Consider the following 24,463-nt stretch of genomic DNA (forward strand, 5'->3'; position numbering starts at 1 on the left):
CAACAGAGAGATAAGGAAGTTGCTGTCAATGATAAGAGAATTCTTGTGGGGGTTGGTGCTGGAGGTAAGAGAAGGAAACTGATTGTACAGATAATAGAGATAACACGGAGTTAAATCTTTTTAGCGCCAATGCCGCCCTTTTTCTTTTCACGTAATTCGGCCATGCGCTATTAGGGAGTGTTTATGCTATCTCGTTAGCCACTTATCTCTGATGTGAGGCCAAACTGCCTAAAGTTTGCTATCTTCTTCTTTACCTGCCGCCTTTCTTCTCTTCTTCGTTCCATTTCCGCCCGCTTTTCTTCTTTTGACATAGCAGGAGCTGTCGTTGGGGGAGAATTTGTAAAACCACCACCACCACCAGTCTCTTCTTCTTCGTCAGCAACGAATGCTAAATATTCAAGTAACGATTTTTCTCACAAATCAGTTATCATCGCATTATATGCTGTGTCTACGTTCGTTTTTCCCGCGCCCATGCATTTCTTTCCCACAATATTACCTAATGGTTTGGGTTTGGTTTGACCTAATTTCATGGGAGCCCTGGTAGCAGAGTTGGTTGGCTGGGACGACGTCGCGGATCCGAATGTCGATACAGCTGCACGCGCACTGCCTGTTGAAGGTGGTACAATGGCTGTAATCGGCTCCGGTTCGGCTGTCGACGGTGCATCGAATGGTTCTATAATGCATCCAAAAAGGTATATCTTATCCATTAGAGAAACAGGGGGAAAACAGATAACCTTCTCTCATCCTTTGTGATACGATCATGGGAATCTCTATATATTTCAATTTCTGTCTTACCCCATCCATCGTTCTCTTCAAACCCAATTAGACCACCGTCATTTCCACCACCATTATCCCAGCCGTTGGTATCATCCATGTCTACAGGTGCTAGGTTTAGACGGTTCGATGCTGGCTTTGCAGCTGCAAAGGAGTCAGAGATAGGTGCCGATGAGGGTCGATATTCTTGTTGCTGTTGTGGTTGCTGATTGTTACTAGCGGCCATGGGATTGCTGTTGATCTCTCCACTAGGTGTAGAAAGCTGAACAGACAGTAGTCAGTATCAAAAAGAGGATATATTTTAAAATGTAGGATAATTACTCGAGCATTAAGGGATGACACGGCCCAGCCGGCTAAACCTTTAGTTGCTTCACCAAAAACACCAGTCATCGATACACCAGCCGCTTGTGCACTCGCTTCGGTACTAGGCGTAGGCGATGTCGTTGCAGAAACAGGCTCCAATGCGGTCTCCGGCTAATAGATATATTGATTAATATAATAAGGCTGAGAGCATCACATTACTAACATTTTCTTTTTTTGCATACCATTTTGTCTGCATGTTCTTGCAGACGAGTGATAAATACGTTAATTGCTTTAAACGCTTGCACGCGTACAGTCCTATGTATTCATTTTATAGTTAGCGAAAAAATATCAGGCATTCTTTTCTAATCATGATAACCCTGTATTGGTTACTTTTTCTTACTTTTCTTTATCAATCAATACTTGGGATATACAAGGTACAATTCTGCTGGAGCATTCTTGGACATCAAAATAATCGGATGTGGCTGTATGATAGAGAAAACACCCATTAGTTGTAGCAATTTATATAAGCACAATTACTTGCTTACCCATTAGTGCCATAAGAGCAGCTATTCGAGCATGGTGGAAGCCATCCCGAAGGCCTCTAGTAAATGCCGGAACGAGAACCTTTTTGCGAGTCTGTTAAGGATCAGAGAAGATACACTTAGCAAATCGATTTTTGAGACTTGGCCGATATAAAGGATATAACAATCCTACTGCTTTGAATAGCAGCACTTACTCCGTCATTCAAATGTTTTGCAATCTTGCCTAAACAAATCGTTGTATTTGTTCTAATACCAGGCTCTTCATCCACTTGTAATTTTGCCAAGTATTTCAGCAGATCATAGTTGATGATTCTGTCATTCAGCTATATGTAACAATGTCAGCTTCTGTTCCTGTGTAAAACTTTAAAGGAAAGCCATGTAGGGATGTTACCTTGGGAACAATATAGAGAATGGATTTGATAGTCTGTTCTCGGATTATCGGAACTGTATCTGTGAAGCCTGTCGCCTAAATTCATTGTTGCTTAGTGACAAAAACGATACCCAAAAACCCCTTTTCGCGTGTGTGTAATTTTTTTTTTGCCTTTCCGCGTACACAATTTTCAATATGATTTATTATTATTTTAAAAAAGCTTACCACATGAGGGAATATCTGATTGCTAACAGCCTTGTTGGGTATATGTTCAATAAACTTTGGCACGTTTTCGAGCAAACTGACACGGATAGCGCGATCCGGTGAAGCAAACATGCGTACAATAGGATCGACAATGACTTTTTCGTACTCCTCGTTATCCAAATGCTGACCAATCTTCAAGATAGCACCCAATGATTTTGCTCCACCGGATCCAAACTCAAAAGCCTTGACCAGTTCAGGCAAAATCTTGTACTTTGAAAATTCGCTCGGGAATGTATCGATTGAACTATCCAGCTTTCTGTGTAGCCACATACATATCATCTATTAAGTAACCTTATTCGAAGCCTCCAGACCTACCCTCTCCCATCGTTCTATGTAAGTGAAGCCCCAAGGATTCCTCATATATCCTTACCTAAAGAAGCCTTCACGTTCGCTCTGCTCCTTGATACTGATATTTTCCAAGAACAAATTGAACTGAACAAAATCTTGGGCGAAGAAGCTATGCAATCCTTCGTCAATAAACGCATCTGCGTCAGCTCGACCAGCGGGAGATACACGAAGCAACGCTCGGTAGATTTCCAGCATGGCAGGTGGAATATTACCACGCTGCGTTAGCAGTTGATCCGTAGTGTCAAATCGGTTGTTGTATGCTTCATAGATAAGACATCCTAGATGATATGAATCGATAGCTGCTGTAGGCAAACTATTTTTGAGAAATATGGCGTTGAGCACTTTTATCAGTAAAATTGAGGGATGGCTACTTGGTGAATGCCATTTTACTCTTACTCTTTGATAGCAGTCCATCCAGATTTTTTGACTTCAGGCGGTGCATAACGCTGCGCTTCGGGTGCTAAACCACCAAATGTCTAAAGAACCATATCACCATTAGATTTCTGAGGCTACCATATACTTGGACCAGTATTAGAACGTCATTGTACCAGAATCATAGGGCTTTCTTCTTTCATGGATGAAAGTAGCTCAAATCCACCGAGTTTCCATTCGCCTGCTTGATTGATAAAGATCGATGCTACTCGTACGTTGCCATGCACCATCCCACAATCGTTGTTGATAAACTTCAATGCGTTCTAAATGAGAACATACATAGTTTAACATATGCATCCATGGATATAGATACAATTTCGAGTTCACCAGAAAAATTATAGAAACGTACTGCCACTTTATATAGTCCCCACAGCGTCAAATTCGGGTCTGGATCTTGATTTAATTGATTTGATAAGGGTTGGATAGGATCTGTGACAAACATGATCGCTTGATCTGTCTGTATTATGGGAAAAACCGACATGTGTTCAAATTTATAGCACACTGTACATAGTTTCTCTCACGTGTATGTGGCAAAACAGGTGTAATATGTACCTCGGCACCGTCGATATATCGTAACAGATCGGGATGACGCATAGTTCGAATACGTTTAAAAGCATTGCGTGCCAACGCTACCTTGTCTCGGTTTTTTGTGCAGTCGAACGTGAATACTGATACAGGCGATCCGTCGTCCTAATTGACAGTTAAAAAGTTATTGCTTTGAGCATTGTTGTAATATAACGATCGGGAGGGGTGGGTTATTCTTTTTTACTTTTCGTGTTCCGTGATGCAGGGACCAGATGGATTGGTCCTCATACCAGTCGACTTTGGCACCAACGCTAAACGGGAAGGAAGCGGAATCTTTTCCGAGAAGTGATAAACCACTCTTCACAAAGCCGGATAGAAATGCCATTCTTTTGTGTGTTATGTTCCTGTGTTTTCTATTGTTACAGCACACACACAAAAAAGTAGTTGCTGCCCTCAGACTCTATACAGAAAAGGAGAGACGGATAACTCCGTACAGACAGAGCTCACCCAAATAAATGTGTAAGCTGACCTGATATGGCGGACGGAACTGCGCACGCTTTAACGGCTTTCTTTATTCAGTTCCACTTTAAGCAAACGTCTAATGGCAACTTTACACTTACCTTCGCTCAAAACACAAAAATACGATAGACAGCTTCGGTTAGCAATTGGCCTTGAGAAGGAGTGTGAGAGAAAGAGAGAGAAATATGTTGTTCTTTATTGTAAACAAGCAATCATGTATAGGTTATGGGCGGCCACGGGTCAAACAGCACTCGAGAACGCCAAAATCTGTCTGCTCAATGCCACGTCAACCGGGTGTGAGATTCTCAAAAATCTTGTTTTACCGGGTACGTTCCTACAACTTCAAGCGAGCACGCAATTGTATGCGTCTTTTTTCGACTTGCCCTAATCTCCAAGGTACCAAATACCTACGTGTATATATTATGCAGGTATTGGTAGTGTTACTGTCGTGGACCATACCACGGTCAACGACACTGACATTCGTGCCAATTTCTTCCTAGAGCCTTCAAACATTAACCATTCCAAGGCTGAATCAGCTGCTGCTTTGCTCAAAGAACTCAATGAAGACGCGTCTGTTTCTTTTGAAAACAAGGTAAGATACACGTTTTAGTACATTTGATGGCTGACAAATATCTATGCACTTCATTCATGCAACTTGATAAATATCAGCCTACCTCAACTTTTTCTCCTTCTTTTTTTTTCTCCTAAATATGTATCTGTAACAAAACAACAACAGTGTGCTTCTGACTTGATTCGCACGCAACCCGAGTTCTTTGATCAATTCTCAATGGTGATTGCGACCAACCTTGTTGAACAAGACGTTTTGGCTTTGGGCGATATCTGTGACAAGACCAAGAAAACTCTCGTGACCGTTCATTGCAAAGGCCTTTTCGGCCTATTTCGAATCCAAGCACCTGAACATGCTGTGGTGGAAACACATCCAGAAAATGTGATCGACCTTCGTCTGGGCTGTCCTTTTAAAGAACTGCTTGCCTACGTAGATACTATTGATTTGGACTCGTTGGATCAAACTGACCATGGACATGTCCCCTTTGTCGTTGTCTTGCTCAAATACGTCAATGTGTGGAAGGAACAACATAATGGGCAGACACCACAAACCTATGGTGAACGTAACGAGCTCAAGAATTTGATCAAGAGTGGTATGCGTAAGTCAGACGAAGAGAATTTTGAAGAGGCAGTAGCAAATGTGTGGCGACTTTCATCAACAAGCACGGTAATGGTGGCTTCTCTCTTTACTCCTGCACACAACTTTAACTATAACTACGTAATTAATCTCTATAATGGTGTTTTGTGTATGTTCAACTGTACGTACTATAGGTCGACTCTAGCGTTCGAGAAATATTGGAAGATCCAGCAGCACAAAACCTCGAATCGAATGTAAATTAACAACTCTGCATACCTACGATCAAACCACACACACCTGCTCACATTGCGTGATCTATATATATGTAGTCAGACAGCTTCTGGATTATTACTCGAGCGATCAAAGACTTTGTCGATAACGAAGGTGAAGGTCAGCTCCCGCTTTCTGGCAAACTTCCAGACATGAAATCAGATACGGAAAACTATATCGACTTGCAAAATGTGTATGTACTCCTTTCGCCCTATATTTACAATTGGGAGTTTCGGGAAAGAGGAGGTATACCTTTAAAAATTATAATCTAAGAAACAATCATGTAGCTTCCGACAAAAGGCTATGGCAGACCTGGCAGCAGTAAAGGAACGGGTTGAGAGATTGCTGGAACAATTAAAGATGCCGATAGACAGTATACCTGATGGTGTAATAGAAGGCTATTGCAAGAACGCTGCGACTATTAAAGTGATACGATACCGAACTCTTCGAGACGAATATGTGACTCCATCGACAGACAACTTGGGTAATGATCATCAGCGGATTGTGTGGAAGAGGAAATCCCATTTTACAAGTAAAGACTTACGCTTGTATTATCTTTAAGTTTCATGGCTAAGAGCGGATGAAAACATTATTTTTTATATTCTTTTCCGTGCTGCTGAAAAGTTTGCTGCCAAACATAACAGATACCCAGGTAGCATAACACATCGAGTTATACCTATCCACATATGGTTTCTGTATTAACCCTATACACGTGCTATGTTCTGTGTATAATAGGCGCAGCTGGAGGTAGCAAAGAAGAAGACATCGACTTATTGACAGAACAGGCAGTCGAGGTGCTAAAAGATCTAGGTGTAAGCGAAGGCTCACATCTGCTAGGGTCCGAGTTTGTACAAAGATGTATTAAGAACTAGTAAGTGTTTGTTTTAGTGACATTTAAAGAAAGAAAAATGTCACCCTAGTTGTATAGATTTGACCAACGAGAAAAAATAACTCTTAAAAACTTAGTGTTCAATCTGCCGACCGAGAAATGGCCAACATGGCGGCTCTGATGGGTGGATTGATTGCCCAAGAGGCTATCAAACTGATTACCCGTCAATATGTTCCTATCAACAACACATGTATCTTTAACGGCATTGCATCCACTAGCAACATCTATGCTTTGTAAAAGAGGAAATACAAATCGAAATGTAAAAGCTATGTGGGTTATTCTTATGGGATATTAAAGTACGCAGCCGGGAAATCAGATGCCGTCGATCCGAGTTTACGGTTTGATGGAACAACAGCTGTATTATTTGTCGGTAATCTTATCCTGCGGCGGGCTGCTCTCTATTTCTCACTAGATTCAGAATAAGTCCGCTGCCTGCATTTCCACAGGCCTTTTTGTTCTCGCATCTCCCATTTTTCTTCCAACCAGAGCTTTAGTCTTGAGTGCAGAGTTTCAAAATGTCTTACATTAACTCTCTGAACCTCTTGGGAACAGACCCGCCGAACGACATTTCGGAAGAGACGCTGACCGAAGAACTGTCCTTGTGGGCTAATGCGCAATTTACGTTTGACAGCGAACCTGGATCAGCTCTTTTGGACGATCTCACCAAAGAAGCAAAGTCGTCGGCAGCTTCTTCCAAGACTGACCATGCTGATCTCTTTGCTACACTTGCAGAGTTTGGTAATAATATAACTACTGTTTCTTGCAAGCTACAAGCGGTGCTACCGTGATAATAGAAAGCTAGTTAGTCAAAAGCTTATTAGCTTGACTATATACACGGCAAAGATCATTTTTCCTTTTATTCTGATATATTACATTTGAATCTGCAGGCCAACAGCATCACCACCAACACCAGCCTCAGCCTGAACAGCAATCGTATCTTCCCTCAACTACGGCGACGTCAACGACGACACATACGGCCGCTACGTCGACCGCAAACAGTTACATTTTGCCTCAAATCACTCAACATCATCCTACACCCCAGCAGCAACACCTGCCACGTATTGCGCCAGCACCTGGTTTGCATATCCCAATTACTCCCAACTGGTCAATGTCGTCGTCTCCTTTGACGCCAACTGCGTCGAGCTCGACATTGAATACTTGTTCGTCACGCAAGCGTAAACAGCCACCAACAACAACGACAAACAACAACAACACTAGCTCAAGCGGTGATGGCAACATCACCTCTTCGTCATCTGAAACCAACGATTCGGAAAAGTTCCTCGCCGAAGAGGATAAGCGTCGTCGAAACACAGCAGCATCTGCTCGCTTCCGTATGAAGAAGAAGATGCGAGAGCAAGCGTTAGAACAGACGGCCAAGGAGATGTCTGACAAGGCAGAAGAGCTTGAGAAGCGAGTCAAGGAACTGGAACTGGAAGCCAAATGGCTTCGTGCACTTGTTGTAGAAAAGGATCCGAAGCTTTTAGATAAGCCTACTAGCTTTCCTTCTGAAACTTCCTAAGTAAAATTTCTTCTCTTTCTATCTCTATGTGTTATTGGCTGCGTTCTTTGCTTTGTTTCCCTCTTTCTTCAGACCCCTCCGCAAAGCTCTCTCTCATGTAAAACAAAAACTATTATCGCTTTTAAGTTCGTTTGAGTGCCCTACTTATTTAACATGAAAACATCTGTCACAATACAATGTACGTATATTAGGTCTATTCTTATCGTACTCTCATGTGTGTGTGTACCCCAGGAAAATTGCATATTTTGCTGCCGAACTTGCGTGATTATGGATCCCGCTGATTGGTTGGCACTCACACAGCTATCAATATTTTTATTGTGGTCAAGATTTAAAAGTGCTCTTTTTTTATTCTTTAAGTTTTTTCTTGGTTTCTTCTTGTAGATCCTTGACGGACTTGGGATCGTTGTCCTGATCTGCCTTGACCTATACACACAACACAGAGGGCTCTTTTTAGAAACAAGAAAGAGAGACATCTTCTGCACGACACCTACAGCTGCTTCACTTTCCGAGGCCAGTTTTTCGTTCCATTCCTTATGACCCGATTTGTGATTCTTTTCTTTTTCTTCTTCAATAACCTTCGGATCGTTGTTTGACATATGCGAATACGAAGTCATACATCGTTGTTGAGATGATGATGCTATTGGTACTATTCGGGTTTTTGCTGCGGTTGCTAGAAGACGGGAGGTCTTGAGAGATTGCTGACAGGCGATATTCATTGTGCAAGTGTGTTTATACAGAAAACGTAATTAAAATAGGGAAAACGACCGTACTGTTATATGATTATTTATCGTTGTGCGGCTTTGAGACCCTTTTCTTCTGATGTCATGGTGACTTTGGGACTTATGGCGTAGCATAGCGTCATAGCGCTTTCAAGGGTTTCATTTTTTGATTTATTTAACGCGGTACACTTTTTACGTACTTATCCAATAGAAAATACCGGATGAAGTTTAGATCCAATGCTAAAATCATGTAGTTTGATCGTTTCATATGCATCTGCTCCCACTCACACCCATCACACTTCTTCTCTCTTCCAAGTGCTGCATGATGGGACAACCGCAAGAAAGGAAAAACACTTGCCGCATCTTCCGCTTTATTGAAAGGGCGCTCGTGCCATGATGCATCGCTTCACCGAATCCCCGCGTCAACAATGGTAAATGTTGTACCGTATTCCATTTTATCGTCATCAGTAGTAGCGTCATACAAAAGTACCGACAAAAAGATCAAGTGTCCCGTTATATTGCTTACTTAGCATATTGCTGGCTTGACATTGAATAAAACAAGGTAGATAGCTGTATGCACTTAGACTTGATCATAAGGTTTATTGGTTCACTTTGTCTACATCCTATCATGTAATGCATGACAACAGCATTTAGTAGGGCTTCAATAGCATCGCCCACATAAGCTTCAGAGAGATTACCAAAAGCTTTACCGCGTACGCTTCAGAGAAGGTGATTGGAAATATTGGTCCTGCATCTTACAACGTCCTTATTCATATGAGCTTAACTGATCAAGTAATAATGAATCTACGCAGACCTGAAACCAATTCAATCAAATCCAGGCAGCAACGGATAACACATTTACCTGCTCGTTTCTTATACCCAACAGCAGTTTCCCGTTTTCTACTACACCTTTAACCTTTTCCCTCTGCGTCCGAGCACCAGAGGTTTTTATGCAGCGAGCTGCGACACCACCATTGTTCTTTCGTTTGGGCGAGCATATGTCAAGTTCTTGACGCGGCTCATCACTGCCTTTTAATAAAACACTTTCAACTACTGCTACTTGTCTAGTACTGCGATATGCAGTACACAGGACAAAAAAGCATCTCGGATTTTGTAATATGAGCCTGCAATTATGATTTTTGTAAGTGTAGGTGCCGGGACGAGAACCATTCGGTCTTTCCCATGGTAGCTCGACGAAAAATGTCTTACAAAGAGGTTGTTTTGATTCTGTTTGGGTTTATGATATGGACTATATCAGGTGTATAATGGATTCAAGTAAATAAGCTGCTTCATTTATCGCGTTTTACACTGTCCAATGTCAGCTCGAATCTCTACGTGCGCGCCGCTGTATGTGCGCTTCCTCGCTTCTTTCTATTGCGTCTCCTTTACACAACGGTATCCCTGCCCCAAATCTTGTGGTCCAGAAGACGTTTTGTAGATTTATTCGCCCATGGTCAACGTATACTTTTCTGACAGATCAATAAAGCAAATGTCAAGATACCACACCTCTGAGCGCTTGAGTATGTCTCCCAATGACCCTTCTCCCTCCAAGTAAATGTGGTTTTGTTCAGGTAAATTAAATTAAGGAGTCGCTTGCTTTAACGATAGTCGCATTGCAGGGTATCTGAGCAAGACCTTACTTGATAATATCTGTTGACAAGTCTGTCGCGCTCATTGACAATCTGAGTGATTAAGGCAATGTTGGAGGCCTGGCTAAAAGAGCATATTTTTCCAAGGCAGGTATTCGTTCTAAGGAGGATTGACCCGTGACTTTACTGTCACGATGTGACCTAAGTAAAATCTTAGTTTTCGGGTTTGGGTTATGTGCGCGGGGGTGTGTGCTGTGTGTATTTCTGCACAGTGTGTGTGAGAATGTGTGCGTGAGTCAGAGAGCGTGAACTATATTATGGGCGTAGCGTGTGCGTGCGTAGTGTGTTTGTAGATGTGTGATGTAAAAAATGGGTGAGGTAGAATAAATAAACAAATAAACATCCACATGCAACTGTGCATTTTGTACCTTATCTTCCCTTTTCTGCATGCTGTCATTTGACTTCCGAGAAAAGCTTGGCCTATCATTGGTGTATGTGTACTACAATGAGAGGCGATATCACTGTCTGCTGGTCATGTATTCCTCCATCCACCATTTCTCGGACCTATTCGCTGTCTATAAAAAAACACAAAAAGCACACGACCTCACGTTCCCTCGCGTTTCTATCTCCCCTCTTTCTCCTTCCGAAACTTATTAAAAAAAAATCTACCATGGCAGTTGAAACCGAAGCCAGCACTCCATTGCAGCGAATGGTAAGCACACCGCAGTCCATTCCACACTCTCATAGCAACACTTCCACCAAAGACCGCAGCGGAATCTCTCTAGATGTTCCCACTTGCTCTACCGAAATTGATCTCACGCAAGTATTCATTTCCTCATAGCGCCTCCCGCAAATTCCTCATTTCTTTCTTTCTTCTTCAAGGCGTTCACTCTCTTATTAACTAATTGTACTTTTTATTTTTTTAGGGTTTTGAAAGGCCCGGCACTCGAAACCGCTGTAACCAAGCTACTAAGAACATTGTTTCCAGGGCTAGTTAGCCCACATCAAAAGATTGCCATGGAGCGAGTGAGTGGCGCCTTGACAAAGTAAAATTCATGTTTCACTTGTTGCATCATGGGGTTCACGTTCTATCGCACATGGAAGCTAACGCTGTATGTGTATGTGTCCGTATGTGCTACCAGTGCGATCTATTTTGTAACGGTCGGTAAAAGTAAACTGTTACTTCGAGTATACGGAGTCGGATGCGACGAATTCATTGATAGAACAAACGAGCTTCGGTGGTTGGCACGCCTGTCAAGACTCAAGCTTTGTCCGCGCTTATTGGCCATTTTTGGCAATGGCCGATTTGAGGAATACCTGCCCTCCACTACACTCACTGCAAGTGACATTCACGACCCAATGATATCTCAACAACTGGCGCTGCGATTCCGTCAGTTACATTCACTTGTCCATGTATATCCACTAGCCATTTCAAGCAATACTACTATTTCTACATCGTTATCCGTGTGGCAATGCGTGGATCGGTATTTTCATGCTTTACAGCAGTCAGCAGCTCAAATGCCAGAACAAGTCAATATGGCAGCTTTAGGTCACGAGATTACCATGGCCAAATCGATACTGACCGCGGTGGATAGTCCGATTGTATTTGCCCACAACGACGTAAGCGTGCATATTTCATTACTGCTGTTATCATGTGGGACAGAGGTTCTAAATGGAGAACGTTCTTCTCCCTGGTTTTAGGCGCAGTACGGAAATGTTCTTCGTTTGACTGGATCCAATGATCTGGTAATGGTCGACTTTGAATACTCTGGATACAATCCGCGTGGGTATGACTTTGCCAACCATTTCTGTGAATGGATGTACGACTACCATAGCGAAACTCCTGAGAGTATGGACCCCAGCATGTTTCCTTCTATTGACGAGCAACGTCGTTTTTTGACTGCTTATGTCACTGCTACTGGTGCTGATAACAATAATAAACAGCAGATGATGATGAAGAAGGTGGGGGATGTTGACGCGCTTCTTCAAGAAACTTCAGCATGGCTCATGGGGTGCCATCTTCATTGGGCACTGTGGGGTTTTGTACAAGCGACTCGAAGCGAAATTGATTTTGATTACTGGTCATACTCTCTCCAACGTCTCCAAGCGTTCCGTAAAGAACTTGCTTTTTACAAGTAATTTATTTCAGTCTTCATCTTTTTCAAACCTGCACTCGATCCCTTGCTACCCCTTCTTCCTCATGATTCAACAACTATAATTCCGATCTATCATGTATATCTTGTTTAGCTATCACCCTCTATACTACAAAGTCGCTGAGCGTACTACCCACATATGTAATAATCTCTCCTATGTTAATAATAAACTATATATACTTTGTACATTTTACAACCTTAACAAGTCTTTCCCATTGAATATGTCTTGATTTTATCACGTCGTGACATTTGATTCTGAAACAACTTAATAACTCGTGCGAAAAAAGAAAAAGTCATACATGCAGTAACAAATGGAGCTTGACTACGGATGATAACTACTACACTGGTCGATTGACACATGATGCTAAAAGGCCGAAATAAGAGCTATCACTGCTTTGTGTCGTTATCAGCGCACACTACATGGGACATCGTATGTTCTGACCAGGATATACACTGCAGGGCATTGATTTCTTCTCTAGAGGTCAATGGCGCAGCTGTACCAGTTATCTTCCAATAGCATCTTGCACTCGAATAAGCGCAGTTTTCATTTCGTCCTACTGTATTCTATGGCTGTAGTGTGGCATTTGTACATCAATTTCTGGCATCAGGATGAACGATAATCCACAACACAAGCCCTTTTTGCAAAGTAGGCTGACCCATCCGCATTACATGTCAAGGGTTGTATACGACATTTGAATCATTTTTACTAGTCGCAGTTTCAATCACAACTTCCCTTTATTGAGATAGAGAACCCTGTTATTGTTTGTATGAAACTGCACTCTTTTTATCCCACATAAATTTCACTCCTTGTTGCATTTCCCAACTCTCTTTTTACGCGAGCGCCACATCATTTTCATTGGCTCAAGCCATGACCGACAACAACAATAACTCGCAGCCACTCCTTCAGCATCATTCCCACGACGTCTATGGTGCCAACCCAACCTTGGCAGCTGCAGCTGCTGCCGCCGCTTCATCATTCGATCACGCCCAAGTCGAATCGTACGATCAACGTCAGCCCTCCCAACATTTAAGCTACCAACAGCCTGGTTATCCCATGGCAAGTGTAAAATCCCACCCCTTGCTCGTGCACACACACATTCAACCCACGGACACGGATACCTGTACACGTGTGCACACTCAGCAACACGCTTCGTTGTACTCGACGCGTAACGTAACAGACTATAATAGAAAGCACTGACTATCTCTCGTCTTTTTTACTTTTTTTTTTCTGTAGACTTCAGTGATGTCATCACCACAACAACGACATGCTATTCATCGACCTCCTGAAGAACAACAGCAGCCGCAACAGCAGCAGGCGCCTGCACCCCCACCACCTATGGCAGGCTTTCAACGAACGCCACCACCGGTGGAAGCTGTTGAAGAACCCCTTTACGTCAACGCCAAACAATATCATCGTATATTGAAACGACGCGCTGCTAGAGCCAGATTGGAAGAATTAAATAAGGTAGCACGGGCAAGGAAACCGTATCTGCATGAAAGCCGCCATCGACACGCAATGCGTCGCCCAAGAGGTCCTGGTGGTCGATTTCTGAGTAGAGTATCATCCTTCTTTTTGCTTTGGTCCTTTCCAGTCATGATGGTCAGCAGACGATGAAATTAACTAAGCTTTTTCTTTTATGCAGCCGCCCAAGAGGTTGCAGAATTGGAAAAGGAGGGCAAGTTGCCGTCGCAACAACCAGAGCAACATGCAGATGCTGGCAGAAGTCCATCAGAGCCTAAGGAGGAAGAGAAGCCGCCTGCACAAAATATTCGTCCACAGCCACAGGCTCCATCTGCTCCAGCACCACCGCCACCATCATGGAGCGAGCATATGGGATACGGTCATATCGACCCCCAGCAGCACGAGCAACACCACCAGCATCATCAGTAGCACCAGTAGTAGCACATAAATAATCATCACGTACAGTATACCGCAAGTCACCCCTTCTATCCCTCTTCCCTGTCTTTTAAGAATCGCCATCATCATCCATACGCACACGCACTCTCTATCCTAATAAGATAACGGATCCGCTGTAAACGATTGCAATTAATTACACACCATAAAAGTTGTTGTTTTTTATATTTTATATATACATTAGAGAAAAATACGTGTTTCGTCTAAAAGTTATCAAAGTTGCCATAGCCACCACCCATTGTTTTCTTGGCCCTTTTCGGCGGCACTATCTCTTCTATGGCTTCAGGGAGAGTGCCATCGTGATCATTTCTAGAAGCAGCGGCTTGAAGGTACTTGCCGACACCGCCACTTCCCGCAGGAGCAGGCTTTTGCTGTGTAGATGGTATACCTCTCTTTTTGGGGTTACCCGTATTCAGACCAAACCAGCCCATAGTATCCTCCTTTTCTTGCTTTCTCCGTCGCTCTGCTTCTTCCTCATCGGCATTCGCTTCGTGTGCAAGTTTACGCTTCAGTCGAGACTGGTATTCTTCGAATGGATCGACAAAGACAGATACTTGCTTGATTCGGATATCGCGTTCCGGTCGGTCATTGTCGTTTACTGGGACAGCTTCCGTCTTGTTTAAAACATCCAATCCACCAACGACACGACCAAAGATTGTGTGTTTTCCGTCCAAATGCGTGCATGGTCGATAAGTAATAAAGCTATGGAAATAGACAAAAGTTAGTAGTGAGATCGAAACTTACATGGATACACTGCTCTTATCCGTAACTTACAATTGGGATCCGTTGGTGTCTTTTCCTTTGTTGGCCATACTGAGGATACCTCGGTCATCGTGGGACAAGCTTGACTTGATGGCGTCTTTGAAGGGTGTTTTCCAGTAGGATTCGCCACCCTTGCCCGTTCCTGTAGGATCACCACCTTGAATCTGATAACGAGATATTGTTAATAACAAGTTCCTTTCGATCTGCGCATTTCAAGCCGATGACTAATACCTACCATAAAGTTTTTAATGTTACGATGAAATACAGTATCATTATAGTAGCCAGACTTGGCTAGCAAAATAAAGTTATGACATGCTTCCGGTATCTAACATTTTCAAATCAAATAGAGAACATTTAATTGCAAGCTCCCAACCCAAAGCTTCCACGCATTTCTCTCTTTCTCTCACATTCCAGTGCGCAGAGTTAGAAAGAAAAGTCCTTACTTTGTCACAATACAGCTCCAGGTTCAAGTTTCCAAAATTTGTGATCAAACGTGCATAGCCCTTTGTCTTGATACGTTTGTACATGAAAATGTCCTCATCAATCAAAGCCTTCTCGTTCAAAGTGACGGGTGTCATGGCCGACGATGTGAAAGAGGCAGCGACACGACCCGTTGAGAAGTGTGCGGCATTGTATGCTTGACTAGCTTTCTTTTGTTCAAAATGAGGCCTGCTTTTATCCTCTGGTGCCTTTTTGACGACGGACGTAGACTCGGGCGTGCCAGATCTGCTGCCTTCACTTTCTCCTCCACTCTCTTCCTTTTTCTTTTTCTGTAATTCAGCCAACACGCGTCCTGTTGCTCCAAGGCCTTTGACGTTGATATTGTTGGTAACTTCTCGTTTTGCGCGTTCCTCGGCTATTAGCAAAAAAGGATGATAGTTAGAATCTTTCCTATTTCCGCTTCATGCAAACATAGCTCTATTATTACGGATCGCACTATTCTTACCTTCATTTACGACCTTCAGGTCATTGTTGAGATAGTGGAACTTTGACATATTGCGGTTATCCAAGTTATGTGGATCCTTATTTAAACAAACAATTAAGTTTTCTGCTTTTGGTAACACTGTACTATGCTACAGGTTCTATCGCGCTCCCAACCCAACCCACCACTGACGGCTCCTGGTAAAATAGTCACCTGAATCATGATAATATCCTTCTTAGTGAAGGGTTCATCTGTCAACAAATCCTTCATGTGCTTTGCCTTGACATTAAGTCGCTCAATCGTATCGTAGGCAAACACATTCCCGGTCGTTTTGATGGCTGCAATCGCTGTATGATCAGAAAACACCTTGTACGTGACAGGACAATAAAACTCATCCTTGTCGTTTTTATAAAAGTTGAGCTTGATCAAATTCTTGGTGTCAAGTTTTTCACCAGTGACAGGATTCGTGCCGTATTTCTTGATATATGGGATAATGTAAACCAGATCGAAAATAATGCCCTCGGGTGTGCAAACAGGATGTTCGAACGGTTGGAGCGAAAGTGAACAGCAGTAAAAAGGTAGTCGTTTAAATCCTGCGTTACCAGATCGACCTGTCGTGCCAGACGATGCCGAGTGCTGACCCACTTCGCCACTCCATTCCGAATGGGTAATGTAAAGTTTGTCAGTCCACTTGCCCATATTTTATTGAAGTTGTGTGTGATTGTCGGGGAAGAAGAAAATGGAACTGTTTATGCGCTTTGAAAATTTGAAGTTCCAGAATTCGACTGCTGTCATGCCACCTCTCAAGATCGCAGCAAAATATCACTCACACCACACGTCGTTTTCGTGAGTAATTAGAAGTGCGATACATGCTCGTCGAGTACCCTTTAGAGCCCTTTTACTCATGATCCCTCCATGTGATGAGTGCTATTATATATAGATATGTTGCAGAGGTAACTGGATGTTGCTGTCTTTTTCATGCTATACGTTATAGATTTGCATTCACTTTTAAGAGGAGCGAAATATGTATAGACATGGGACTGCTTCTCTTTGTCCGTGAGTTATTGAATCGTCAAAAGCTTTAGTTAAAGCAAAAAGAGAACAGATATATCCCGTTCCAGCCACCGGCGCTGGTAAATAGGTGATATGGTACGCTATCACCGGGTAAGTAAAAAATGTTCGCCCGAAAGAGCATAATGCGAATAACGCGAGATGTGGCGCACGAAATTGCCAAAGATCTAAGCTCACATAAACACAAAAGCGTGCACGTCCGTAAATTCTTCTTTTATTTACTATTATCGATAAACATACCCTTTTCCCTCTACTTTATTTCATAAGCGATTGTTAGCGATGTCTACCGGCCATTTTTCACTCTAATTAATATTTCATCATTGGCTCTCTGATGCACTTCCAAATGTACTCTTCGTAGGTGTAGGACTTCTCGATGTTGCTATTGGCTTACTGGCAAGTTAAAATACGGAAGGAATTTCCCGGCGTGAAGACCAGGGCAACTCTTTGTGTGTACTGTTGCTTTTTGTTGCAATTTCTCATAGTCTGTTGGTGCTACCTTATTATCTGCTTTATGTGAGGTCCCTCGTACTGGATTTGTTGCTTCTTTCTCTCTCTCTTCGCTACTGCTTGGCTTCTTGTACATCCCTCGGATCTGTTTCTTGTCCTGTAGACAAGGTCCTTGTCGGCGGTACCGGATTGTGAGATACTTACCCTACCGCAGCCTTTTATCTAAAAAACTGACCTTTCTGTTGTTGCCGGAATCGATGGCAGCCCCAAGATGATATGTGGCCGCTCGCAAAGTTCCCCGATCCTCAAGCCTCGTTTTCCATCCATCATTATGGTTCCCCGACTCTATGCATATATTCTTGCTCAGACCGATCCTTATCGACGAATACCAACTGGTGGTGCTCTCGTTCCGATACTGATTACAAATCTGGGTTTGCTTATGGGATATGCTTTCATTTGGTTGAAACAAGTTACTGCTGCTGGCAAAGCCAAAAAGGGTCTTTCGAAGTACGGCGAAGTACTTCATATGTTACAATTCATTTTCTAGTGCTTGAGGAGTATTTACATCTATTCGTATAAGTAAACTTACCATTGCAACTTAATCAAGAGCAGCTGTGAGCCGGAACTTGATGCCAAGATGACCTACTTTGCTGGTAGTAACGGCAATACCTAATACGCCTCACATTCTCCCATTGCTACTTTTGGGACCAAGCTTTGTGCATAATCACGCGGTTATTCGTGAAAATGTTTAAAATACCATTACATTGGATAAGGTTATCCCTTCTCAATACAACAACCAAAAGGAAGGGGAAAAAATATGTATGCTGGACACTTTGCTTTGACGACGGTTTTACAACGATGGTTTCCCAACACTTCGCCTTACGTGCTGAGCTTTGGCGTCTGCTTCCCGGACATTGTCAATGGCATTCTCTCATACCACGGCATTGAAGGATTTACAAGGAATGCAAGTTCGGGATTATTAGGTGCCGATTTGCGATGCGACTATAGTCATAGCTTGAGCGGGCTGATTGCCTTATCTACTGTTTTTGCGGTTGTAACAAACAGTGGCGTTCCTGCGCTTGTCGCGTCGTTATCACACTTTGTGCTGGATTGGCTCGTGCATAATTCCGACCTGAAGCTAGACCCTCTATTTTACGATAACCAAATCATCGGCGGTACAGGATTTTGGGAAGCATATCCAGAGATGTCTTACTATTTCGAAGGCTTACTCTGTGTGTCATGTGCGCTCTACGCGAAAAAAGATAAGCTGACCATATCTGTTAATGCGATGATCCTTGCTTTGCATATCCAATTTCGTTTGTTGACCCCTAGTGTCCTGGAACAAGTACTGGCTATTGAGGATGTAGAGCAGCGGCAGAAATATGTTGGAATGGCACTTACCTCCTCTTTTGTAATTCCTGCTTTACTTTTTGGATATCTTTTGAGTAAAAGCAATGCTAGTAGAAGCGCTGAAGCTGACCGAAAGACTATTCTTGATGAAGCAAAAGCGAAATAGCAATAGCCGCTTTAGCTAATTTGAATAAACTCTGTATTATTATAGCCATATTATACTATCTACATCTAAAGATGCTTCTAAAGTTTGAAGCTGTCCAAGTATGCCTAAAGATACGCTAGCGTTAAATGTAGCTTCTCGTACATTCTTTCTCTGATTTCTTATGAAATCTTTCTCGTGATACAGTACTAAAGCAGAGTTGTTAAACATTGCTATAACGACTAATTTCTGTCTCCAGGGAGTATAACGCAACTGAGTAGTACTAACTTGCTGATTTTGTTTCTTTCAGACGGTTGATAAAACTATTAATATGTATTAATGTGACCATGAATGATGCCATAGTTGAAAAAGAATGCAGCCGCTATAATCACACGCCATAAGAGAGTAGAGACTAATAAATGTGGCCCCACAGATCTTTAGCAAAATATCTGCTTCTAACTAAACCTGACTTCTACAAGTATGTCATTGTGCAATATACTAAATCAAGCACCCGCTCAAGGCAATAAATACTCATAATTTACACGTAGTAGCCGCATAATCGGTTTATGTGAAGCCGTTAAAAGCTATGGCGAGGTAGTTAAGTACTTAAGAATAGCTAAGTCAACCACACATAAACATGGTATAACGAAACCGTCATCGTGCGGAGGAAAACACCAAAAATACGAATGTGGACGACGATGACGAAGACTACAGAGACTAGCTGAAACGTTTACAAGATCCCTTATACGCAATGTACAATGTATACCAAAGGAATTATACGCATATCAACAAACGGCGCTATAAACTTTGACTGACGTTGTCCTTTATCAAACCACAACTCTAAAATACTCCCGATATTTAGGTCTTCAATCGCACATTGCTGTGCATTGTCTTACGCTCACTAATGCGCGCAAAAAAAAGGGTCACTACAATATTGAAATGGGTTAAAGAAAATAGTAATTCGGCTGTTAAGATGCCACTTGTCTGACGAGTCAACTTCGAAGTTTGGGGAAATGATGGTGGTGTAAGAGTGCCAAGAGCAATTGGAGTGCGTTATGAAGAGATGCCCATTTTACCTGCTGTCAAATAGAGCACAGGATCATTACTGATTTGGTGCTGCTTTTGGGGAGGAGTTTACGACGAGCCTCTTGCAATCACGAATGGATCAGTAGGTCAGGGCGCCTATACTAACTGTCTACCCAATAAATTTTCTGTCATATTTCAGACACTAGAAGCTGAACACCATGAGCGCACTTTTATATCCTAGCAATATGGCGTGAGTTGCCACACTAGGTTATATGCGACATGGTTTTAGTCGCAATAGCAAATCAATTACTTTACCTACTACCCCGCACAAACCCTTGGTCTGAAACACTGAATCTCATTGAACATTCGTGCTGACATCCCCTTGAATAATAGTATATAATAGATTGCAAAAACCACATGAAGAATGTTATAGAACGACTGAAAGATTAGTTGCGTAAGAAATGGCAGGATCTGGGGTCTGGTTTTGCGAGAGACCTTATGGTAGCTAATGGACCCAGGCAGTATAAAGCAATAGCTAACGAACAAAAATTAACATATACACTGTTTACTTTTCCCGTATTAAAACCACCCATTCACATAATTCTTAATTGCATATCTGGTATTTACTAAGGAAAAATATAAAATGGTATAAAGTACCCTATTGTCCTGCGTCAAAATTGCGCGTCAGAATAGGCACGCGGACGCAGCGCAGCAACGACTCGCGTGTACCTCGCATACAACGACGATGAAGATCTAGAAGGAATAATTCAAATCATTATTTTTAACCATGCAAATAAACAAATTTGATTGGTCAAAAAAAATTAAAGAAAAAAAAAGAAGAGCAGATGATTTAGCCCTGTAAATGTCATTAATGAGCCCCTACTGGGGGTCGAACCCAGAATCTTCAGATTAGAAGTCTGACGCCTTATCCAATTAGGCTATAGGGGCGCAGTTGCTGTTCAATGTTGTGATTTTTATATGATCTACGTTTAATCTATTTTTTTAAATTTTTTGGTATTATTTATATAGTGCTTCTAAGAAGTAATGCCACAACCGATCGAAATTGCTTTTTACATTACAAAATAAAATCATACTATTACAGAACATTTAATAATAAAGGTACTCTTGTATCTGATATTGAATTTAATTTTGTTTTAATGTATTATTAATTACTTTTTCTTAATGTTAAATTACTTAATAAGAAAATAATTTTCAAAGAAACAGAATGTTACGAACATTCCTACTACTAAGTGATCATCCTCATCCTCGATGACCACATATTAAATCACTAAGTATCTATATCATCAATCATCATCCAAATAATCAACTTAATACCAATCTTTCTATTTATTTACATTATTATTATAAATTATAGAAAAGATGATATATATATATTATAGTCTTTACATAGTAAAATAGTTGTCAGTGTCGTAAACTAAGATCCGGTACAGACAGATGTCTTGATAGAAGGTTTCTCTTTACCGCACCGGGATCCAATAAGGGACATGGTTGCGCACATGCACCTAGCTGGATTGAAATGTGAATCCTTCATAAAACTCAGTAAAGAAACCAAGTATGAAACAACCGTCCAAGAACACATCTCAAACCATCATAAAAGTTTTTTATTCGTTCTTACAGCAAAGCACCAGTAAGGTCCTTGCTGACAAAGAAGTTGATAAGCTTTCCACCTTCAGATCTGTTTCTCCGTTAAGACCGAGTTCTCAAACAATGTTTGAAAGTTAGATATAAAAGAAGATAGTTTCTATAGCTGATATTGTACTTTGTTCAATCTTTTGAATATAATCCATTCTCAAACGACTTATTTGTCTTTGTTTATTTCGATTTACCACAGTCAGTTATCTTGATTACTTCCTATACCTTGTTCTTTGCTTCTTCCTCATTATCTAGATCTCTTCTACCTTCAAGTTTCCTTCTTGTCTTGTCCTATTCTTAGTAGTGGTGTTCTATAAACCTAGATTGGATTGAGTACAGCAGGTTCTACATGGATCCGATCTAGTTTAAGCATCAATAGATCGGATCGAGCGAGTGGGTAGGTAGATACAGATCCAATCTGTGGATCCAACTTATATGCTGAGGAGATACACTGCAAAAGTCTCTTTATTAAAAGAAAAAGTTATATAATAGAAAAGAATGAAATGGGTGTAAAAGCTCAGTATATTGAGCATGGCCAAGTAACTGCATTTTATATCATATAGGATACACGTATTACATATAAGAGATTACGAAACAGACATTGTTCTATAGTCGAAGCAGACCAAGAATGTAAAATTTGAGGTGTGGCAGCGTGAGTACATAACTTATTAGACTGGGTTTGTTCTGCTGACTACGCTTAGTCACTTTGCTGTGCTGCTATTCGTGCTACTCAATAAAGCTCGATTTAAACTGGTTACACGTTTTTGCAGAAGAGGATACATGGCCAAGCGTCTGATGAAGAACTCATAGAACCACTATCGGAAGCTCGCAAAGCAGTTCGAAACTTGCGAGAACAAGGGGCTCCAGATAATTACTAAGAGGTAACTTCACTCATTTAATAGATCATCATAGTGTATCTGGCTAAACGGTTATCAAAAAAATAGGAAGCTTACAAAAACGGATTTTGCGGATCGAATAATATCCCATGGACAGTGGTATCTTACTGTCTATCGAGTCCGTTGCCTACATGTTACGCCTAGGGTTCGTCATTCTCACTCGGCGATCCGTCTACTCGATTCGATCCGACCTCGAGTGAGCTAAAGGCGGATCCGATCCGATCCGTGGATCCGTCATTAAAAATGTGTGTAAATATGTGAAGTGATAATAGTGCAAGAGAAATTGTATTAGGAGCATTAAATATTTTATACAATGCCGTACTTTCCGTCCTATAGCTTTTTGTCTTCAAAGTGAAATTAATAGAAGGTTTTGCGAGGGCACAGAAAGTATAAATGGTAGTGCAGAAATGCCCTCATTAAGGTATCTAGAGATTGGCTAGAGATGAGGACCGTAATTTTTTGGCTGGTCGTAGAGTAGAGAGCAAAATCGGCGAGTAACAATGTAAATAAATTACTCATCTGGTTGTTAGATAAAGGATACTGGATCAGAGAACAGCATGTATAAAGATGGAGAGCCAAGGCTTCTCAGCATAAATTGTGAAGCAAAACGTTTATTACATAAGTTGTGAATAAACAACTGTCAAGACAGGTATGAGAGCATAAACAAGCTAAAAGTATATGCTTTGCTATCGAAGACGTTATGGTGCAAAGGACGTAATAAGAAAAGTCACATTATTTTTACCCTAGATCTGTGCTCTTTAAGTAAAACCGTATTCGTAGTAATGGTACTTGAGTTTGACGATTGCTTCGTGTAAAATTACAGACTCGATATAAAACGCGAAAAGGATGTACAATTAAACACATGCCAGTGCATCCATGCTTAAGTATCATAGTGTAAAACGTTTGGGGTAATAAAATAATACAGTAGAGTCAATGAATGGAGACTGATAGACTGGCCGGAATTATAGTATTCGAAGATAGCATAGGGAGCGCGTACCCATTGCTAACATCTTTGTGCCAAGATCCGTTAATTCGAGTAATCCCGGTCATCGTTATATCTACTATCGATAAGTTGCTGCGTAGCTACAGTTTTCAGTAGGCCGGAAATATTGTGAAGTGATGATAAGGATAAGCTATGTTGTTTCATATGGTTGTCATCTTGGTCAGAAGTATAGACTAGAACAGTCAATTGTTGCGTCGAATATGAGCTAAATTTGCTACGGCAGATCGACTACATACAAGAAATTCGATTCAAAAAGGGTAGTATTGTCGTCAAACACCGATAATGGTGCTAGTGGATGAAGCATCTTGCTCGATATTGGCAATATAAATTTGGCGAGAAATTGAATGCAATAGTAATACATTCGCCCTGGTGCACCGTATTGCTGCAGTTTTAAATGCTCATCGAGAATCTTGTGCACTTGTGCGACAGGGTCTTGTAACAAAAAAGACTATAAATGTACATCAGAGTGATGTTATCTATTACGGGATTTTGTGTATCAATTTCTTTTTGTTTGCATATGATGATCATACAAATATAATGATTGAAGGTAATATACATCACTATTGTTGACATTCATATGTGCGTGATAAAAATAGTAAGAAATTTTATTTAATCGTCAACTTTTCGCTTCGCGAATACTGTCGCACACCTGAGTTGTGGTGAATGCTCAACATTTTATTTGCTGTCACAACGACCACATGTGTTAGGCAACGTGCTGTGTGGGCGTGAAGTACCAAAAAAGACAGAACAATGTATCGATGAATATCGCCTATGGCCAGTGATTACAAGCAACTGGAACAAACCGTTTTAAAGCCGCTATCTGTACTCGCCCATTCATTGCTCTGGTCGGTTCTTATTGTCGCTATTATTTTCTCGTTTATAGTATGACGAAGAGGTTGATTGCGAGCAAAATAAA

At 41.5% G+C, this 24,463-nt stretch overlaps 10 protein-coding genes and 1 non-coding gene across 11 annotated transcripts; 7 read left to right on the forward strand and 4 right to left on the reverse strand.

Moving 5' to 3' along the window:
- Positions 1–110: 110 nt before the first annotated feature.
- Positions 111–3,943, reverse strand: BDB00DRAFT_785439 (armadillo-type protein; the record flags this gene model as incomplete). Its single annotated transcript, XM_053120540.1, has 17 exons — positions 111–167; positions 255–388; positions 497–673; positions 796–1,036; positions 1,096–1,248; positions 1,320–1,392; positions 1,478–1,559; positions 1,623–1,713; positions 1,814–1,942; positions 2,011–2,085; positions 2,215–2,497; positions 2,624–2,914; positions 2,998–3,077; positions 3,150–3,296; positions 3,383–3,490; positions 3,586–3,723; positions 3,803–3,943. The coding sequence occupies 17 exons, from the start codon at positions 3,941–3,943 to the stop codon at positions 111–113; spliced, it is 2,400 nt and encodes a 799-aa protein (XP_052982969.1).
- A 348-nt stretch (positions 3,944–4,291) lies between these two features.
- On the forward strand, positions 4,292–6,617 carry BDB00DRAFT_869284 (putative NEDD8-activating enzyme E1 regulatory subunit; the record flags this gene model as incomplete). The annotated part of the gene is made up of 9 exons (XM_053126580.1): positions 4,292–4,403; positions 4,506–4,669; positions 4,814–5,311; positions 5,416–5,475; positions 5,551–5,684; positions 5,779–5,975; positions 6,054–6,143; positions 6,227–6,362; positions 6,458–6,617. 9 exons carry the CDS (start codon positions 4,292–4,294, stop codon positions 6,615–6,617), a joined length of 1,551 nt encoding a protein of 516 aa, XP_052982970.1.
- Positions 6,618–6,771: 154 nt separating this feature from the next.
- Positions 6,772–7,969, forward strand: BDB00DRAFT_104331 (uncharacterized protein). Its single transcript, XM_053116067.1, has 2 exons — positions 6,772–7,118; positions 7,276–7,969. Exons 1-2 carry the CDS (start codon positions 6,990–6,992, stop codon positions 7,897–7,899), a joined length of 753 nt encoding a protein of 250 aa, XP_052982971.1. The 5' UTR covers positions 6,772–6,989; the 3' UTR covers positions 7,900–7,969.
- A 275-nt stretch (positions 7,970–8,244) lies between these two features.
- Positions 8,245–8,495, reverse strand: BDB00DRAFT_869286 (uncharacterized protein; the record flags this gene model as incomplete). Its single annotated transcript, XM_053126581.1, has 2 exons — positions 8,245–8,322; positions 8,391–8,495. 2 exons carry the CDS (start codon positions 8,493–8,495, stop codon positions 8,245–8,247), a joined length of 183 nt encoding a protein of 60 aa, XP_052982972.1.
- A 2,145-nt stretch (positions 8,496–10,640) lies between these two features.
- On the forward strand, positions 10,641–12,554 carry BDB00DRAFT_808433 (kinase-like domain-containing protein). The gene is made up of 4 exons (XM_053122410.1): positions 10,641–11,026; positions 11,134–11,253; positions 11,350–11,827; positions 11,909–12,554. The coding sequence occupies exons 1-4, from the start codon at positions 10,701–10,703 to the stop codon at positions 12,344–12,346; spliced, it is 1,362 nt and encodes a 453-aa protein (XP_052982973.1). The 5' UTR covers positions 10,641–10,700; the 3' UTR covers positions 12,347–12,554.
- Positions 12,555–13,672: 1,118 nt separating this feature from the next.
- On the forward strand, positions 13,673–14,128 carry BDB00DRAFT_744136 (CCAAT-binding transcription factor (CBF-B/NF-YA) subunit B-domain-containing protein; the record flags this gene model as incomplete). The annotated part of the gene is made up of 2 exons (XM_053118507.1): positions 13,673–13,913; positions 14,004–14,128. Coding segments are annotated over 2 exons (366 nt in total), but the record flags the coding sequence as incomplete, so codon positions are not given.
- On the reverse strand, positions 14,076–16,658 carry BDB00DRAFT_891330 (uncharacterized protein; the record flags this gene model as incomplete). The annotated part of the gene is made up of 6 exons (XM_053128477.1): positions 14,076–14,977; positions 15,050–15,201; positions 15,273–15,362; positions 15,481–15,893; positions 15,984–16,059; positions 16,107–16,658. 6 exons carry the CDS (start codon positions 16,656–16,658, stop codon positions 14,479–14,481), a joined length of 1,782 nt encoding a protein of 593 aa, XP_052982975.1. The 3' UTR covers positions 14,076–14,478.
- A 1,150-nt stretch (positions 16,659–17,808) lies between these two features.
- BDB00DRAFT_869290 (uncharacterized protein) lies at positions 17,809–18,150 on the forward strand (the record flags this gene model as incomplete). The annotated part of the gene is made up of 2 exons (XM_053126582.1): positions 17,809–17,994; positions 18,085–18,150. The coding sequence occupies 2 exons, from the start codon at positions 17,809–17,811 to the stop codon at positions 18,148–18,150; spliced, it is 252 nt and encodes an 83-aa protein (XP_052982976.1).
- A 144-nt stretch (positions 18,151–18,294) lies between these two features.
- On the forward strand, positions 18,295–18,993 carry BDB00DRAFT_869291 (uncharacterized protein; the record flags this gene model as incomplete). The annotated part of the gene is made up of 1 exon (XM_053126583.1): positions 18,295–18,993. The coding sequence occupies one exon, from the start codon at positions 18,295–18,297 to the stop codon at positions 18,991–18,993; it is 699 nt and encodes a 232-aa protein (XP_052982977.1).
- A 1,072-nt stretch (positions 18,994–20,065) lies between these two features.
- Positions 20,066–20,236, forward strand: BDB00DRAFT_757971 (uncharacterized protein; the record flags this gene model as incomplete). Its single annotated transcript, XM_053119022.1, has 1 exon — positions 20,066–20,236. A coding segment is annotated over one exon (171 nt), but the record flags the coding sequence as incomplete, so codon positions are not given.
- Positions 20,237–20,869: 633 nt separating this feature from the next.
- BDB00DRAFT_t21 lies at positions 20,870–20,943 on the reverse strand. The gene has a single exon. It is a non-coding gene; the product is annotated as a tRNA-Arg (tRNA).
- Between the last annotated feature and the right edge of the window lie 3,520 nt (positions 20,944–24,463).

This window comes from Zychaea mexicana, assembly GCF_025766255.1.
Source record: "Zychaea mexicana strain RSA 1403 chromosome Unknown BDB00scaffold_13, whole genome shotgun sequence".
NCBI classification, from domain to species: domain Eukaryota; kingdom Fungi; phylum Mucoromycota; class Mucoromycetes; order Mucorales; family Lichtheimiaceae; genus Zychaea; species Zychaea mexicana.

Coding starts and splice junctions, on each gene's coding strand:
- BDB00DRAFT_104331 (XM_053116067.1), top strand. CDS start 6,990: ATGCGCAATTTACGTTTGACAGCGAACCTGGATCAGCTCTTTTGGACG. Junction 7,119..7,275: donor TGCTACACTTGCAGAGTTTG/GTAATAATATAA, acceptor GCAGGCCAACAG/CATCACCACCAACACCAGCC.
- BDB00DRAFT_808433 (XM_053122410.1), top strand. CDS start 10,701: ATGTGTACTACAATGAGAGGCGATATCACTGTCTGCTGGTCATGTATT. Junction 11,027..11,133: donor TCTACCGAAATTGATCTCAC/GCAAGTATTCAT, acceptor TTATTTTTTTAG/GGTTTTGAAAGGCCCGGCAC. Junction 11,254..11,349: donor GTGAGTGGCGCCTTGACAAA/GTAAAATTCATG, acceptor ATGTGCTACCAG/TGCGATCTATTTTGTAACGG.